The 15,832-nt window shown below is 38.1% G+C and overlaps 1 protein-coding gene across 5 annotated transcripts; it reads right to left on the bottom strand.

Moving 5' to 3' along the window:
• LOC110433464 lies at window positions 3,297-5,858 on the bottom strand. Of its 5 annotated transcripts, XR_002450890.1 has the most exons (5): window positions 5,252-5,858; window positions 4,637-4,687; window positions 4,102-4,202; window positions 3,910-4,016; window positions 3,297-3,523 (listed from the first exon to the last, which is right to left on the bottom strand). XR_002450890.1 is itself a non-coding variant. In XM_021455637.1 (4 exons), the coding sequence occupies exons 1-4, from the start codon at window positions 5,439-5,441 to the stop codon at window positions 3,492-3,494; spliced, it is 402 nt and encodes a 133-aa protein (XP_021311312.1). In that variant the 5' UTR covers window positions 5,442-5,857; the 3' UTR covers window positions 3,297-3,491. The 5 variants fall into 5 exon arrangements, 3 of the variants coding, with proteins under 3 accessions (XP_021311312.1, XP_021311314.1, XP_021311313.1); XR_002450889.1 differs by lacking the exon at window positions 4,102-4,202 and having other exon boundaries at window positions 5,252-5,840; XM_021455637.1 differs by lacking the exon at window positions 4,102-4,202 and having other exon boundaries at window positions 3,910-4,027; window positions 5,241-5,857.

The following is a 15,832-nucleotide window of genomic DNA, read 5'->3' as shown; positions in this document are numbered from 1 at the left end:
AGCAGTAGTAGGTGGATCTGGACGGATGGTGTCATCTTGTCTCCTACCTCTACTATGCTAGCGACGGAAGTGGCTGCCTATGCCACTATGCGTCTGTGCACATCAGAAAATGTGCGTGATGCCGTGATGGTCGGAGGGGGGATTAAATAGAATAAGGCGTAAGAAGCCTCAACTCTAAAGACAAAAATATATACTAGGATTTTTTTAGGTTCGGCCATTTGGTATGGGTCAAATGACACAATTATTGTGTGCTAAAAAAAGGTATGACTATTATTTTTAAATGGCATATATATTTTTATGTTTGAGCTAAACTATTCAAATTCACTTCTCTCTACTTCTATAATTCGACAAATATTTATTTCAATCAAATGTGGTAATTTATTTAATTATAAGCTTTAGCCATTAATTTAAAAAATCTCTACAAGAATTTATTTATTTGCTTCAAGCCAACATCAATAGTTATATTGGCTGAGGCATGTCATGGCGGCAAGGTCATTATATATAGAATTAAATACATGATTAACATATGTGATACGTCCATTAAATCTTTGAGCTATAAATTGTTTATTGGTCGTTGCATCGCATATGCCCGTGCGTTGCAACGGAAGAAAAACATCAAGTGGTCCTAAAAAGTGATGACACAATGTTACATATCTATTTATATTTATCTTTTTTTATAAAATTTAAAGTCCATAATTTATTTTGTTGATAACCATGACATCTATGGTATAAGATAGTTAATATTTATCATATTATGTAGCTTGGATACATATTTAATAATAAAAATAGTATTATATTAAAACATGAGAAGTTTGTTGCTAGTTTTATTTTTTTATTTAGATTAGGATTCCTATAAAATATGATATATCAGTTAAATGTATGTAGATTATAAACACATGAGCTTATAAAGTATCATATGATATAACAACACATCGTGCAAAGGTAGTGGAAGCATCTTTTTTATATTTTTACATACTTAAATTGATGCTAAACTATTTAGCAAGCATAAATTTAGGTAAATTAGTAAATCAGTGAGATATGCAGGAATGGTGCTAAAACTTTTACCACAAATCAAGCATCACATTAAATAGGCTACCATAAAATTTTTATAATAATTGGAGCAAGATAACTACAATTTCAATTTTACACTAAAAAGCATAGGCAAGCATCTTCAGCAAAAAAATATACTAAAATTTGTGATATTTTTTATTTACTACATGGATCTACATATGTGGAGCTAAATAAATTTTGTTTTGTAATTTTTAGATTTTTTTCTATGAATTTCTATGCATTTATTAGTTTTCAGCCGATATAAAGAATAAAAGAAAAGTAAATTAATAGAACAAACACTTTACACCTGTTCATGGATCTATATACGTGGAGCTGAACAAAATTTGTTTTGTAATTTTTAGATTTTCTATGAATTACTACACATTTATTAATTTTCAATTTTTAGCCAAATTAAAGAATAAAAGAAAAGAAAATTAATAGGATATAGGAGGTTTTGTATTAGGAACCCTGAAAAAAAATTTCTTTTCTTTTTCCTCTTCTACAGAGGACGGCCAAGGCCAGCGACTCGGAGAGCGGATATAAAAGGTAAAAGAAGATTGTATATTGAGAACCCTAAAAAATATTTTATTTTTTTCTCTCCTACAAGCGTTAAACAGATGGAGAGATCGGGTGAGATAGGGCAGAAGAAAAATTTTGCCAGACTGAAATTTTCACAATTTATTAATATATATAGATTCTACACTCTAGATATAGAATATTATTTTAGAATATTATTCTACACCGCAAGTCAAAAATAAGTAGAAAAAAATACTGTGCGGTACGTGTTCAATATCATTTTGTCTAATATCCAGGACCTCGAAATACTGAATAATGCTGAAACACGAATACTGAATGATACTGAATTTTGCTCCGTATAACAGTTTGGTGTAGAATAGCATATATATTTCTTTTTTCTCCCAGTAGTAGTTACTCCTATGTGTATATCTCTAAATTTAGGGCGTATATGGCCCGATGAAGTGTATGTAGACGAAGTATATGATCATACTAAACCATCTAAGGTAGTTTATATGTTAAGTATGTATACATACATAGAGTATGTGGTTATACTTATTATATATACTACAGTAGTGGTATTTTAGTAATATATTAAAAAATATGAATTTCTTTGAAAATTTTTCACATGGCAAGATCTAGAGTATCTTAATAGTGGGAAGAAGTAGGAGGAGCAGTAGTCAGTCACTATATCTATACCTAATACTAAACTAAAGAGATAAAATTTCAGCGTCAAATTTGGTCTGGAAATTTTTTCGTCTGTCCACTCTAATCCAAGTCCCAGTCCGTCTCATACTTTTGTACCATATTTCAGATCGAGTCCAAAACAAAGTCACATACAAATCAGTACCATATACCAGATTCCAGATAGAGTCCAAAACGAAACCACAAACAAATCAAGTACCATATATCTGACGGCAATAGCTCCGCGAGCCTGAAAAATCTGCTGACTGGAGCTAGAACGCACACGTGGAGCCGAAAAAACCAGCTTCACCTGGCTCCTTGTCCCCATGGGCCCAGCCCGTGTCTTTGGTTTGGTCCGCTTTGGTATCGCACTGATTCGGAGATGGGATGCGGCGGCACGGGGAGGAAGAGGGGTGAGGGCGCGCTGATTGGGGAGGAGAAGGGCGAGGGCGCATCGAAGCGTGGAGCTGGAGGCGGTGCGGGAACCGACATCAAGACATGGCGGCGCATTAAGGAAGAACCGGAGGTAGAAGAAACGCCTAGAGCGATGCAGAACCGGAGGTAGAAGAAACGCCTAGAGCGATGCAGATAAGAGCAGCTTGAGAGAAGGAAAGGAGTATGGTTCGCTTTCACCACTGCAGCCTGCAGGCACTGAACCAAGCAAATCGATTATTGGAAGCGGCTCATCCTTTCGGTTCGAATCGAGCACACCCGTGCGGCTACGAGCACAGGCAGTGCGCCCTCGCAGGGAAGAGCGCAGGCAGCGCGGAGGAGCGGCTGAGTCGCCGGTCAAGAAGGAGATGCGGGAAGGAGATGCTGGGTGCAAGAATGGATGCGGACTAGAAACCATGCGCGGCGTTGCCGCGCGGACGATCCTGTGTAGGACCAGCACCAGCCTGCGATACTTTAGCCAGCCACTGTAGGCGAACAGGACCGGTTTCATACATATTTTTTTATAGCCTGGTTGAGGAAATCATTCTCAAGAAAGGATAATTGCTATACACTTGAATGAAGAAAAGGAAGTTCAGAATACCGTCAAGCCTAGATAGTATAGCGATTCAGAAGAACTCATGATAATCAAAGAAGACATGTCAACATCTCATGGATCTGATTTTGTGTATATTGCAGTATATACGACGGACACCAAAGGGCACCGCATGGAGATACACAAGTGCTAGAACTCCTCTATATAATGACTGAAGCATGCAATAGCTATATTAACCCTTTTGTTTCAAGTCTGTCTTCTATTTCCATGTTCTTGCTTGTTGAATAGCCGCTGCAAGTGTGTAAAGGGGGAAAAAAATCAGAACTTGCTTTACTCAATCACAACTATGGAGATTGGAGAATAGGATAAGTGTGATACATTTGTCTGATGTGCAAGGGAACTTTCATAATATCATGTGAACCCAAAGTGATGATGGAGCTTAAGCTATAACCTGGTCCAGCAAGAGATGCTTTTTTTTATTACTTATTTACCTTTTTATTTTTCACTTGTTGGTTTAGAAAATTAGGTTTCAAATAAAGATGAGTTGAGTTCTAATTGGGTTAAATTTTGGTAGGCCTTGGTGCACATTTTTTTCTGTTATATAGAGATAACAAATTTGAACGAGATTCTGTTACGATTGTTCTATTTCTACTGTTGGGAAGAAAACAGGTTATTACCTTGAGATATGTGATAGACCCTGACCTGGCCCCGTTGTTGGAATTTACCGGCAAAGAGGGTGTTTTTGCTGTCCAGGGTTTGACCTAGGGAAGCACGGTAGGTTGTCCTGCAATAGCTCTTTCTTGCCAGTTCAGAATCCATATGAATCAGTATAAGCACAAAATAAAAGGAATAGATGTCTAAGCTATGACCTATGTGTATGCAAGATTTAGGGAATTTCATCGCGAGGTAGCTTTTATATCCCCTTTTCTGTAATTTCTTGACGATGGGCCTTGAAGTTGGAGCTAACAACCTTGATTGAAGATTTGTTTTTGTTTGTCAGTCCAATCGTACAATTATGCAGTGGTAATTTTTAGCGTAGCATAACTTTCCAATGCGTTTTCGTCAAAAAAAAAAACTTTCCAATGTGTTGTACATGACAACTGAGTCTGTGAGGTGGACTAATGTGCTATGACAGCATCATTTTTTTCTTTGGATTAGTTGCTTAAAGTGCATAAAAGATACTAATCAATGTTACGGATGCATTTCCATATTATACCATACTGCAGTTAAGATTCTTGTCTGAAGTTGAATGATCCTTACAGGTTCCTAGTCTAATTTATTCAGTTTTGCAAGGAAATTGTTCATTCTTATAAGCACATTATGTATAAAACATCTGCACATTCGAGATATTCATCCAAAAGTTCAGAATTCATGATTTGAGATTATGTATTAAAAAAGGAACACCTTGTCATGGGCCGACTGCTTGGCAACGCTGTGTTCTTTTCGTCCCTTTTCCTGAAGAGAGCAAAGCAATGCCACGGTTAAACAAATTTGGACCCAAGAACCATGAAAGAAAGACACGATCTTGTGATAGGAGATTTCTGCAACATGGGCTAACAAAGTTGCTCAATTAATTATAAAAATTTCCTCGGCCAAATGCATAGTAGAAAATAATACCTAATTGCATATGTCACTTTTCTTATTTTTCCTAGTGAATAAAAGCAATTTTGAGAGTGAATGAAATGTAGCATTGGTACAAATTCTATTTTGATAAAATGGTAGCGTAACCAAAAATACCATTACAAATCCCAAACCAAATTCACATTACGCATGTTTGGGCTTAATGTTAGTTCAGAACGATAACACTGAGCACTGCATAATTCAGAACTATGAAATATCTCCTACTCAATCAATGCACATCTAGGGGCTAACTAATCATTTCGTCTCCCTTCTCCTTTCTGAAAATATTTGAATACAATACAATACAATAAAGATCTATAAGAAGTCAGATCGTGAGGAGAATAATCCTAAGCAACCTGATAAATCGCAGCATGGGACAGAGGCAAACCTGGGCCTCACCTTCACAGCTTGGATCAGTGCCAAATCTGGCGGTTGCCTCATTGCTTGGAGGAGGGGAGTGGTAGTCCATTGCTGCAAGAGAGCGAGGTACGGACGCCATGGATTTCTCCTGTAAATCGTGGCGGCGTTTATCCAGCCGAGAACGACGCCACATAGCCATCGCCATCATCGACGCAATCCATGCCAACATCAATTGCGGCTAGGCATGGAGGAACGAACGACTCAGCTCAAGGCGGGCGCAGACTGATGGATCCGGCATCTCGCACCCTGGCTCAATGTTGAGTCGTCTCGTCTAAGGTCTGGCGGTGGCCGACATGGAGACAATGAGAAAGGTGCCCGGCAAGAAGAGGGAGACGATAGGGTTGCTGGGGCCTCCGACGACGCCGGGATGGCCCCTAAATCGGCAGTGCCGAGCGCATGCTCTGCTCCCGTGGGGAAGAAGGGGGAAACCTCGTAGGTGCGAGGGGCACACGGACGCGCGCCAGGCACGGGCCGTGCGCATGGCCGGCAGCCCGAGTCCGGCTTAGCGGGACAGCTAGGGTCGACGGTGCCCGCGCTGGGAGGAGGAGGGAGATGCGGAAGCAGCGGACGACATTTCGCATTGGGAGGACTGGAGGAGAGAAATGCACCGCGGACAGTCCGAGGAGTCGCCCGCGAGCGGGTTCGCGAGGATTCGTGACCGCCCGGGTTGACGGCTTAACGGGTGAGAGACCCAATACGACCCAGATCAGACGGCCCATATGACGCCTTAGTTGGATCTGACGGCTAGATAGTTTGCGGGCGACGTGGCCCTATCCATTAGCTCGCTTTTGGTGCAGGAATCGTATTTAGAGATGGCTGGATGTGGTGAAGTAAGACCGTGCAGATAAGGCGTGGAAAAAGGAAAGAAAGAAAGAAAGGAAAAGGGAAATAAAATAAAAATAAAAAAATGAAAAAGGCTATTATGGACATTTCATTCTTTTTGACTATTAGGAGAAGCTATTTTAGCAAATGGTCCAAAAAAACTGCTTCCGCTCCCCCTGGTGAATCTGCTTCACATGTGAAGCTATAACTGAAGCTGTTTTAGCTGGAGCTGGAGCTCTACCAAACGAGCCCTTCGAATGATCATGTCAGCACATAAATCGAACCAGACACTAAAGCAAGACAGAAATAATATGGAGAAAAAAATACAAGAAAAAAGAGAGGCGTGCGGTTGTTTGGATAATTAAGGATAAAAAAAAAGGTAAAAGAGAAAAAAGGGCAATACTGACATTTCCTCATTTTGATGAGGTAGGAGAAATTGTTTTGCTAAACGTTTTGGATAAACTTATTCAAAAAAAAAACGTTTTGGACAAACTGAAGCCACAAAGAGCTGCTCTATGATAAAATATAGAATTGAAGCTGTTTTACCTAGAGCGAGAGCCCTACCAAATAAGCCTTAGGGCTTAAATTAACTTCTCAACGGTATTATCGTGAACAGGAGAAGCTTGTGGTGTGGTGCGGCGCTGGCAGCTGTGCGTTGGGTTCAGCAGGTCATGGCTCATGGGTGTAGCAGGAGCTGGTGCTCTATGCCGATGACAGGAACCAGCAATATTTTGATGTTCACGCTACGTATATGATAAAGATCTTTATGTGACAGACCATGTACAATTTCAAACGAGCAACTCCTTTGCAGAAATACAATCGAATATGTATTCTATTAAATAAAGGATATTTAAATATTAAAATAAAATATAGCAGGCAAGACATCTAGATTCGAACAAGTTACATACTCAACGATACACTTTAATATTTAAATATTAAAATAAATTAATTCGAACAAGTTTACATAGTCGACAATACACATAAAAGAAAAGTATGATTTGGATCCATAAGTGCAAAATTCGTTTGAGATTATTTACCAAATCTGTCAGTTATCCAGTAGTGTTTTTCTTTTAAAATAAATTAACGAATAGTATTTTAGCCACGGCTCATCAGCGAGACTCAAAGATATAAAAGCGTTGACTGCTATATGCGTTGATTGACACATCAGCAACATCAATTGCATCTAGCAAGACTGTATGGAACGCCTCTTGGAACATTGACAATTATTAACCGCGGGGCTTGAGACTTGACGTGTGTTGTGTATTGTTTCAAGGGTCGTCATACATGCCAATAAGGCTCTATGTGCACTACCATGAGGCTCTACAATAAATCCGCCAAACTACTCATTGACACGGAGTGGGCGTCCACCCGAATCTCATATCGGAACACGAAGCAGGTAGGTGCAGAGAGAATTGCTAGCACAGTGACACAACGTTTTTCTATGCTCCTTGTTGACGGTCAAATATACGATAGTTTTTGTCCCGTTGCAACGCTCGGGCATGTTTTGCTAGTAAATAATAAGGCCTTATTTAGTTGTAAAAAAATTATAAAATACATATTGTAGCACTTTTATTTATAGTTGATAAATATTGTCTAATTACAGTCTAACTAGGCTTAAAGATCCATCTCGTAAATTATATGCAAACTGTGTAATTAGTTATTTTTTATCTATAATTAGTATTCCATTCATGTGGCGTAAGATTCAATTAGCGGGGAATCTAGAAAAATTTTGCTAAATTTTCGAAGTAAATAAGGCCTAAAACTAAACACCATACATAATTTTTAATAAAAAGATGGTTGTTCTCCATTTTAATTTTTGGCCTTAAGAGGCCAAAAGAAACCCAAAAAAGCCTCACGTGGCCATAATAAGGACAATAAATTCTGCATTTTAGAGCCTTGTTTAGTTTCGAAAAAATTTTGGATTTCGCTACTGTAGCACTTTCGTTTTTATTTGACAAATATTGTCCAATCATAAATTAACTAGGATCAAAAGATTCGTCTCACGATTTACAGACAAACTGTGTAATTAGTTTTTGTTTTCGTCTATATTTAATGCTTCATGCATGTGTCGCAAGATTCGATGTGACGGGGAATCTTGAAAACTTTTTGGATTTCGGGGTGAACTAAACAAAGCCAGAACTAAACACAACTTTAAAATTTTTGGCATTTTTTATTTTATCATTTTAAAATAGTTGGCATTTTGTATTCCATGGAACTAAACATGTCATGTCTATTTTTTAAACTAAAACAGTTTCTCTCACAAAGAAAAACATAAAAGGATCATAATGTTTTTTTTCTTTTCTCGAGTCCCCAGCCTTATCCATTCAGCAGCACCTTGACCCACGCTCTGTTCGGTAGGGCTGAAATGGCTAGCTGGGCTGGTCTTGATGGGCTGGGCTGGTCTTGATGGCTTTTCAGCCCAGTCATTTGGCAGCCCAGCCCTAGTCAAACGTCTGGTGTGTATAAGCCCCCCCTAAACCCTAGCACTCACTCTCTCATTTCCCTTCGCGTAACACAGCGAGCGGCTAGGGTTTGGTTGTTGTCTCCCAACTCGGTTGTCGACTACGCATGCGAGCCTCGGAGATCCTCATTCCTCGGAGCAGTCTGCGGCCCTCGTTGTGCACCGTCGATGGTACCGCCGCCAGTGAGAGCACCTCTTCAGAGCCAACTCCATTGACACCGTCTAACGAAACGCACAATATACACTCGGATCCCATGTCCCTTGAAAAATCCTTTTTTGGTTTTGGTAATTGAGTGACAACTTAGGTGAACTAATAGTGTTTATGTGAGATACATAGAAGATTAGTCCACAAGTTAATATGTGATGATAGAGAAGCTCATTGCATATGACACATGACATGAAGTCATGTGACCAAGGTGGAGAAGATCGAGATGATGCTTAACTCGATAGACCGGTTACAGTTGTGAAGGGCAAGTCGGAGGCTTTGAAGCTATAACATAATCAACCAAATTATAAGAGATTAAGTCTAATAGTGACCACTTTCACAGTCAAACCATCAGGCTTAAGCCCATATAATCTCGGTAGTCCATGAAATCTCAAAGGATCACAAACTTTTTCAATTACACAAAGTTTAGTGGTCACCATTCATACATTACATAATGTTCACAAATAAGTTGATTACATCAGAGTTCAAATAAAGTTATTACAAACCAAGTCTTTAAAGTAGTAGCGGAAGCAAATAGTTTCTGAAAACACACACACTTAGTTCAATTACAGTGCCAGAGTCTGATCATTTCCAAAATAGCAAAAGATAAGTTAGAGTGACCACACCCTTGGTCTATGCATTACCCATCGTTGGGTAGAGGCAGTTAATGCAATACCCATAGTATATCTGTCTATATGCAAAACACACATGGGAACAGAACCTTGAGTATGAGAATATACTCGGCTAGACTTACCCATCTTTAACCAGAAGTAATTGACATCAAGGATCATATAAGGCTTTATAGTGGGCTAGCTTGACATGACTTTTGCTTAAAAGCTTAAGTCACAAATTAAGTAACCTTTCAAGTATTTTTGCTCAAGTTAATATTTATTAACTTGCCATCTAGATTAGCACCTACACTATAGTAATCACTTGATTCAAACAATAATAGTACCAATTTAGTGTAGCATTTCCTGCTCCAATAACACATCATAACCATCCAGTGTTCTTGTTAATCCCAAATTTTAGCGAGAAAAGGAATTGCATGTGGACCTACTTCGTGGAAGGGAAGAACAACTGGATAGTGGATCGACTAAATAAGAGTTTGGAAATAGTCGATTAGAACGTGTCGAATTAAGGCAGGATGCGAGAAGACGTGTCGAGTTTTGTTACAAGAAGGGATTGGAGTCCAGATTGCCTTTTTTGAGTAGTTGTGTAATACATATAACTAGGTTTTCAGACTATAAATATGAGAAACCCGATCCCCGTAAGAATATACACAATCAAATACAACACTTTTCGACTCCGGCCACCTACCTTAGGAGTAGAAGTAAGAGTAGATTTTGACAAGACCTTCGACAAATCGAGTTGCATCGGTTGATTTCGACCTTCGGTTTGTATTGTCACGGTTCATATTTAGTTTATCATGGCTGTATCATTCGAACTCGTGTTAAGCTTGATTTGAACTAGTTATCAACTTAGATCTTATTTGTAAGGCTACATTATTCTAATCTCTTATAAAGATTGATTTAAGTTAGTTATCGACTCTATTAAATTGGCAATTTAATAGATTCAATAAGTTATCAATATTGTTTGAAATTTAATGCTCTATTTGTTATAATAATATTCTGCCCAATCAAGATTTGACAGATTAGTTTAAGCTTTAAATATAAGTACTTATAAGCAAACTCCAAATAAACAATGATCATCGAGTAAACCTAAGATAACTAATATGTTGATCTTGATTGTTACATGTTGTGCGTTCGAGATATTTATTTAAACATAATTAATCTGGTAACTAATACCAAATTTAGTTATGACAAAAGTGAAATACATCTTGTTCGTGCTCCATGGACCCTGTATCGGTTAAATAGCCGATCCAGTTAAGCTTCAACGAATAGCACATGTGTGTAAACCCGATTGTGAAATTAAACAAACTAGTAATTTGTGTCAAATTTATTGAAGCTCGTTGGCCTTTAGACCAGGTGAATATAATTTTAATACATTTACGAAAGTAACTTATTAAAATCACAGGCCTTTAGACCAGTTTTAACGAGTTATTGTTTATTTAATGAATAAAAGGATAGACATATGTAAGGTATTTCTCGTATATGAACAACATATCGTCTAAATAGTCGATCTAGCTACTTTCATTTGTAAACTCAGTTGCTTGACCATATTTAAGAGTAGCTCAACAATTGGATAACAAAATGTCAAAATAGATTATTATTACATCATCATTTAGGAGTTGACTTTTTAGTCAATTTCCTTTGGTCAACGGCTATTTTAGGCCATATATTCTAGAACTGTCTAGCAGCAACCGACAGGTTCCATAATTTGACATTTGTCTTTCTTCCTTGTCAATTTCAGGTCAAAACTGTCTAGCACGCCGCGGATTTAAATTACTAAGCTAAACTCGTGTGTTGAGGCTCAGGAGGTCCAAAACTCTAGCTTCTACATGCCCTCTGAGGGCCAACGAGAGTGTTGAGCAAGAAGTAATTTTTTGCACCAATAGTTCTATTAAACATTACTACGATGACAATGCTCAAGTCAAGTGCTCACTATCCAGGAGCAATAGTGATTCGAATCGATTTCTAACCACTTGATTATTATTTCCCACACAAACCACACTTACCCATTAAAGTGAGCTATAGGTCACCGAAAGCACTATTCCAAACTAAGTCATGGGTTCGATAGGCACCACCGTACCCAGGGACCATCTGATGACCATGGCGTACTAAGGTTGCACGCCGCGCCCTTGTCATCCCCCATTCATCTCTAATATGGTGCATGGATCGTATCAATTCTCGGCCTAAATAGTGTCCTCGCTTCATGGTCGAAACGAGTTATCCGCCTAGTTAAGTGTGGGATATGCGTTCAACATGACAAGAGGGCCGTCAATGATCGATCCTTAATCAACATAGACAGAACCACTATGGTCCAACACCCCCATAAGGCTCTACTCGGTCTCAACTTATTTTCTCAACACTTGGTTATTAACCATGACAACAAACATATTGCCAACCTTTTGGTGTCCACCTATAACTCACAAGTGACAGGGAATCACCCGACTTTTATCATGCTAAGTAAAGCTAAGCATTGACTCCAAGCCTATACTACATAGGACAAGGTATATAGAAAGATGGTATTCCAAGGATTTAATAATGCATCAATAGTTGTAAGCAATTCCTATAACTAATGCAACAAGATAATTATCATGATATAATTGGATACATTAGCAGAAATTAGGGGGAGACATAGAATGCTTCGGGGCTTGCCTTTCTCAAAAGAGCTAGGACGGTGATCTAGGCACTCCTGTAGCTCTTCTTCCAGCTTGTCCACCTCGTTGACCTCCTGCACCACGGCTGCTTCTGGCTCCTCGAGCTTGGTCACTACTTCGGTCTCCTATGAGCCTATATGGTACATATGCTTGAGTAAGTAAGCGAGCTATGAATACACATGGTGCATGAGGATGCATATGGTTGATAGGGATGGTCATGATTGGTTAAATATTTGAGTATGTGCATATCTCCTCTCTGGTAGAGGGAGGCATGATGCAAAGAACAAACATTAGGTTTATTCTACTAGGTAGTCAACATCATCCAAGAACATATACCCTAACTACATGTCATCTACTACATTCCCTTCTATTTCCACCAAAACATCACAACAATTTATTACATCACACTAACATGCTTTGTTATGCTTCAAAGATATACACCAAACTACTTTTATTACTTTTAAATTCTCACAAAGCAATTAATTATTTATTTAGTTAATATTGGGCATACAACAACAACATATACTTATGGTATTCAATAAATACCGTAAAAATTATAGTAGCTCACACATAGCTGTTGACATTTACTACCATCATCACTAAAAATAGAGATAAACCCTACTCCTAGTAACAACACCAGAAATGCACGGTATTTAATTAACTTGTCAAATACCAACTAACCACTCAAACATTCCTAAGCACAAAGTAGGTTGTCATCTCCAATTATATTGCTAGCAATTTAATATAGATTCACATGATCTACTGTAAAGACAGAGAATAACAATTATGAATATAATCATAAACTAAATGGGTTCTGCAAGCGGATAGATAATTATACCGTTGTAGCATTTTACCTAGGGAAGTATCCAGGTTGTCGATTTATATTTATACCACTGGGAAGGCTAAGTGTTAAACTATATTCTATTATATTGATAAGAAACTATATAGGATGAATGATATTAGTCAAGTCGTACTACTTCATAACAGGCAGAGGTCACAAGATAAATATAGATAAATAATAATGGTAGCATAATCATCAAGTATCACAATTAAGGATAATCATCAGAGCATCTACTAGTCATAATCATAGTTAGCCAATGGATGAACTAGGGAGTTGGATCTAAGGTAATTCTATAACTACGCAAATGAATAACTCTAATTAGTACAATTACATCTAGAAATCATCATTAAGTCAACCCTATATCATAATTACATGTAAAGAGGCATCAACTAATGAGGGTTTTAAGACGCAACCATCACATCCTCCGTGACCATGCCCATACTAGCCCTACGTATGGGGGGTGGACTACAGAGGAACTAACACAGCTGTCACCTACGTGGAATACCACACGACTCGGCACATTAGGGGGCACTCACAGACAAACAAGATATCTAGACACCACGTTTACATATTGTCTATCATCCACCCAACGATCGATTAGGTAAACGCTATACGAGCAATTACATGAATTCAATAAGATCAAACCAACTATCCTAGACATATAATCAAAGTAGACAATGACTAATTTAATTAAGAACATATGAATCTATTAAGAATAAAGTCTCCCTAATATACAATTGAATACTATAAAGTAAGAACTAGATCTATTACCAAACTCTTGCGCTCTAGACCGACGCTCGGGGCTCCAGATCCTGATAAAGAACTAGATCTCCTCTACTTCTAATCTAACTAACTAGAACTATAAACTAGAAGGCTCTTGATGAACTTGAAGGAGCTTGATGCTTGATGGCTTGAGGCCTTGATGAATAATGAATTGGCTAATGATCTCTCTAGGGTGGGTCTGCCCACGTATTTATAGTCTAGTGGGATTCACGTGCGTCGTTGGATCAAACCGACTTAACCAAGGGCCGAGATGACTCCTCAAAGGTGGTGGAGGAAGCTTCCGGAAGGGGGAGCAAACCCTAGTAGTAGGGGGCCGGTCGGTGCTAGGGTGGGGCCGGCCGGCCCCACCTGGCGGCTGCTGGCTCCCCCCTCGCGTTGGGTGTCTTCTAGAGTGTTCCTGAGTCTTCTCGTGATGTTTCCCATGGTGGATACGTTTCCGTGTTTGTTTTGCACTAGAGTCCCTCTTTTCAGCTTTTCTTGAAATTTGCCCTGGAAAATATAGAATATACAAAACTAATAGAAATTGTTAGTTTAAACCCTATACTAGTTTGTATTCATGTTCTCCTTTAGGTTTAAAGTTATAATAAAAGTTGACGTTATCGACTGTCAACAAGTCCCCCAAGCTTACATTTTGCCAGTCCCTTGGCAAACCGAGCCTAAGCAGTATATGTATTTGGATCAAGAGTTGCTCAAATGTTTTCATTCTTTCCAAGTACACATGCTCCCAAACAAAGATTCTCCTCCAGATTAGTCAATACTTGCTCTAATCTTCAAACTTACCCATTTTACCTTTAACCATGGGGCTTTATAGCTTTTGCATGAGTCTTGAGCAATCAGAAGACAGAACAATCAGGTCAAGCACTATGTCTCAAATTCTTTGCAAAACCATTATTCCAGAGTTTTTTTATAAGTTTTTAGAATAAAACTCAGAGCTTAATTGTATGATGCTCTCAAGTCTCTCAATGTATGTGGTATTTATGGTTCTCTCTTGAGGCATTAATGATATTATGCCTCCTATAACTAAAGGTATGTATATGGTAGAGCTTATAGGAGTGCTAATAACAAGGATAAGCATACTTACAATGCATGTATTGTAAAGTCAACTAATGGATCCGTAGAGAATCGAGGCATACAATCAAACCAAGGTGTGCATGTGTATGGAATATGGTGGATAGATGTTTTTGTGGTATTTGTGGCTAATTTATATTTCTTTGGGGATAACTCTCTATTGAAACTTTTCAGGAAAGATATGGGCTATCTTTATTATTATTTTTTAATAGGGAGGCGGGCATCTAGTACCCATTGTTTTAATTATTGGGATACTTGTCCATCTTTTACTCCCATCTCTTCTTTTATATTTTTGCATAACCACATGTATACAATAAATGATTAGAGAGGTAATAACAAGAACTTAGAACATTAAAGATGAGGGTTATCCTATAGGGTGATTGTTGGTGTTTACTCCTAGTGTAGGAATAATGCATATATGAACTGGAGTGTGTACGTGATCTTGATTTAGAAAGCATGACAAGACTCTCATAAGGTATACGACAAAGGTTGACTGAACTCAATGCAAAGCAAGCAACATAAATGTGCAAATATTTTTCTAACTCTAAATATATTATATCTGGCTTTGGTAGGAATTAATACTTTGTCATACAAGAGCTCATCATGTAGGATTTTAAGTTTTCAAAATAACTCTCTAGAACTTAGTAATGCTAGGAACAAGATAAATAGCAGCTCAAACTTTCAATGATCATATCAATCAACTACCTAGACTTAGCTCAACTTATGCCTCCACAAATTGCAGGTTCAGAGTAAATCTTCAAATTAAAACAGTAATGTCTAAAACTCGAGAAAATCTAATGTCAGAATCTTGGTACTTGTAAAGAGTAGAGCAACTATTCATCATTTCCAAGAGAAAATTTTAAAGTTCATCAATTTTTATTTAGCTCTAGTTTAGACTGACTCTAAACAGACTCTACTATTTAACTAATTATAAACTCATAAAAGATTCTATGACGTGTGGACCTTCATGTGCCCACATATTTTTGGTATTTTTATAACTATATAGACTCGATAATCGCTTAGGTATAATTACCTGATAACTAGGGGATGCTCCTCCCCTAAGCTGGATGTTTGCAATACTTAGTGTAGATGTCCTGCAG

Source organism: Sorghum bicolor, chromosome 3 (assembly GCF_000003195.3).
Source record: "Sorghum bicolor cultivar BTx623 chromosome 3, Sorghum_bicolor_NCBIv3, whole genome shotgun sequence".
Lineage (NCBI taxonomy): Eukaryota > Viridiplantae > Streptophyta > Magnoliopsida > Poales > Poaceae > Sorghum > Sorghum bicolor.
Note: the sequence above shows the minus strand (reverse complement) of the source record. Positions and strands in the feature narration are given on the sequence as shown.

Bases quoted from the DNA above. Each gene is read 5' to 3' on its own strand.
- LOC110433464 (XM_021455637.1), bottom strand. From the start codon at position 5,441: ATGTTGGCATGGATTGCGTCGATGATGGCGATGGCTATGTGGCGTCGT. The intron at 4,688-5,240 runs GTTTGCCTCTGT...TGCTCTCTTCAG, and splicing joins GCTGTGAAGGTGAGGCCCAG to GAAAAGGGACGAAAAGAACA. The intron at 4,028-4,636 runs GTGTTCCTTTTT...CTGGCAAGAAAG, and splicing joins AGCAGTCGGCCCATGACAAG to AGCTATTGCAGGACAACCTA.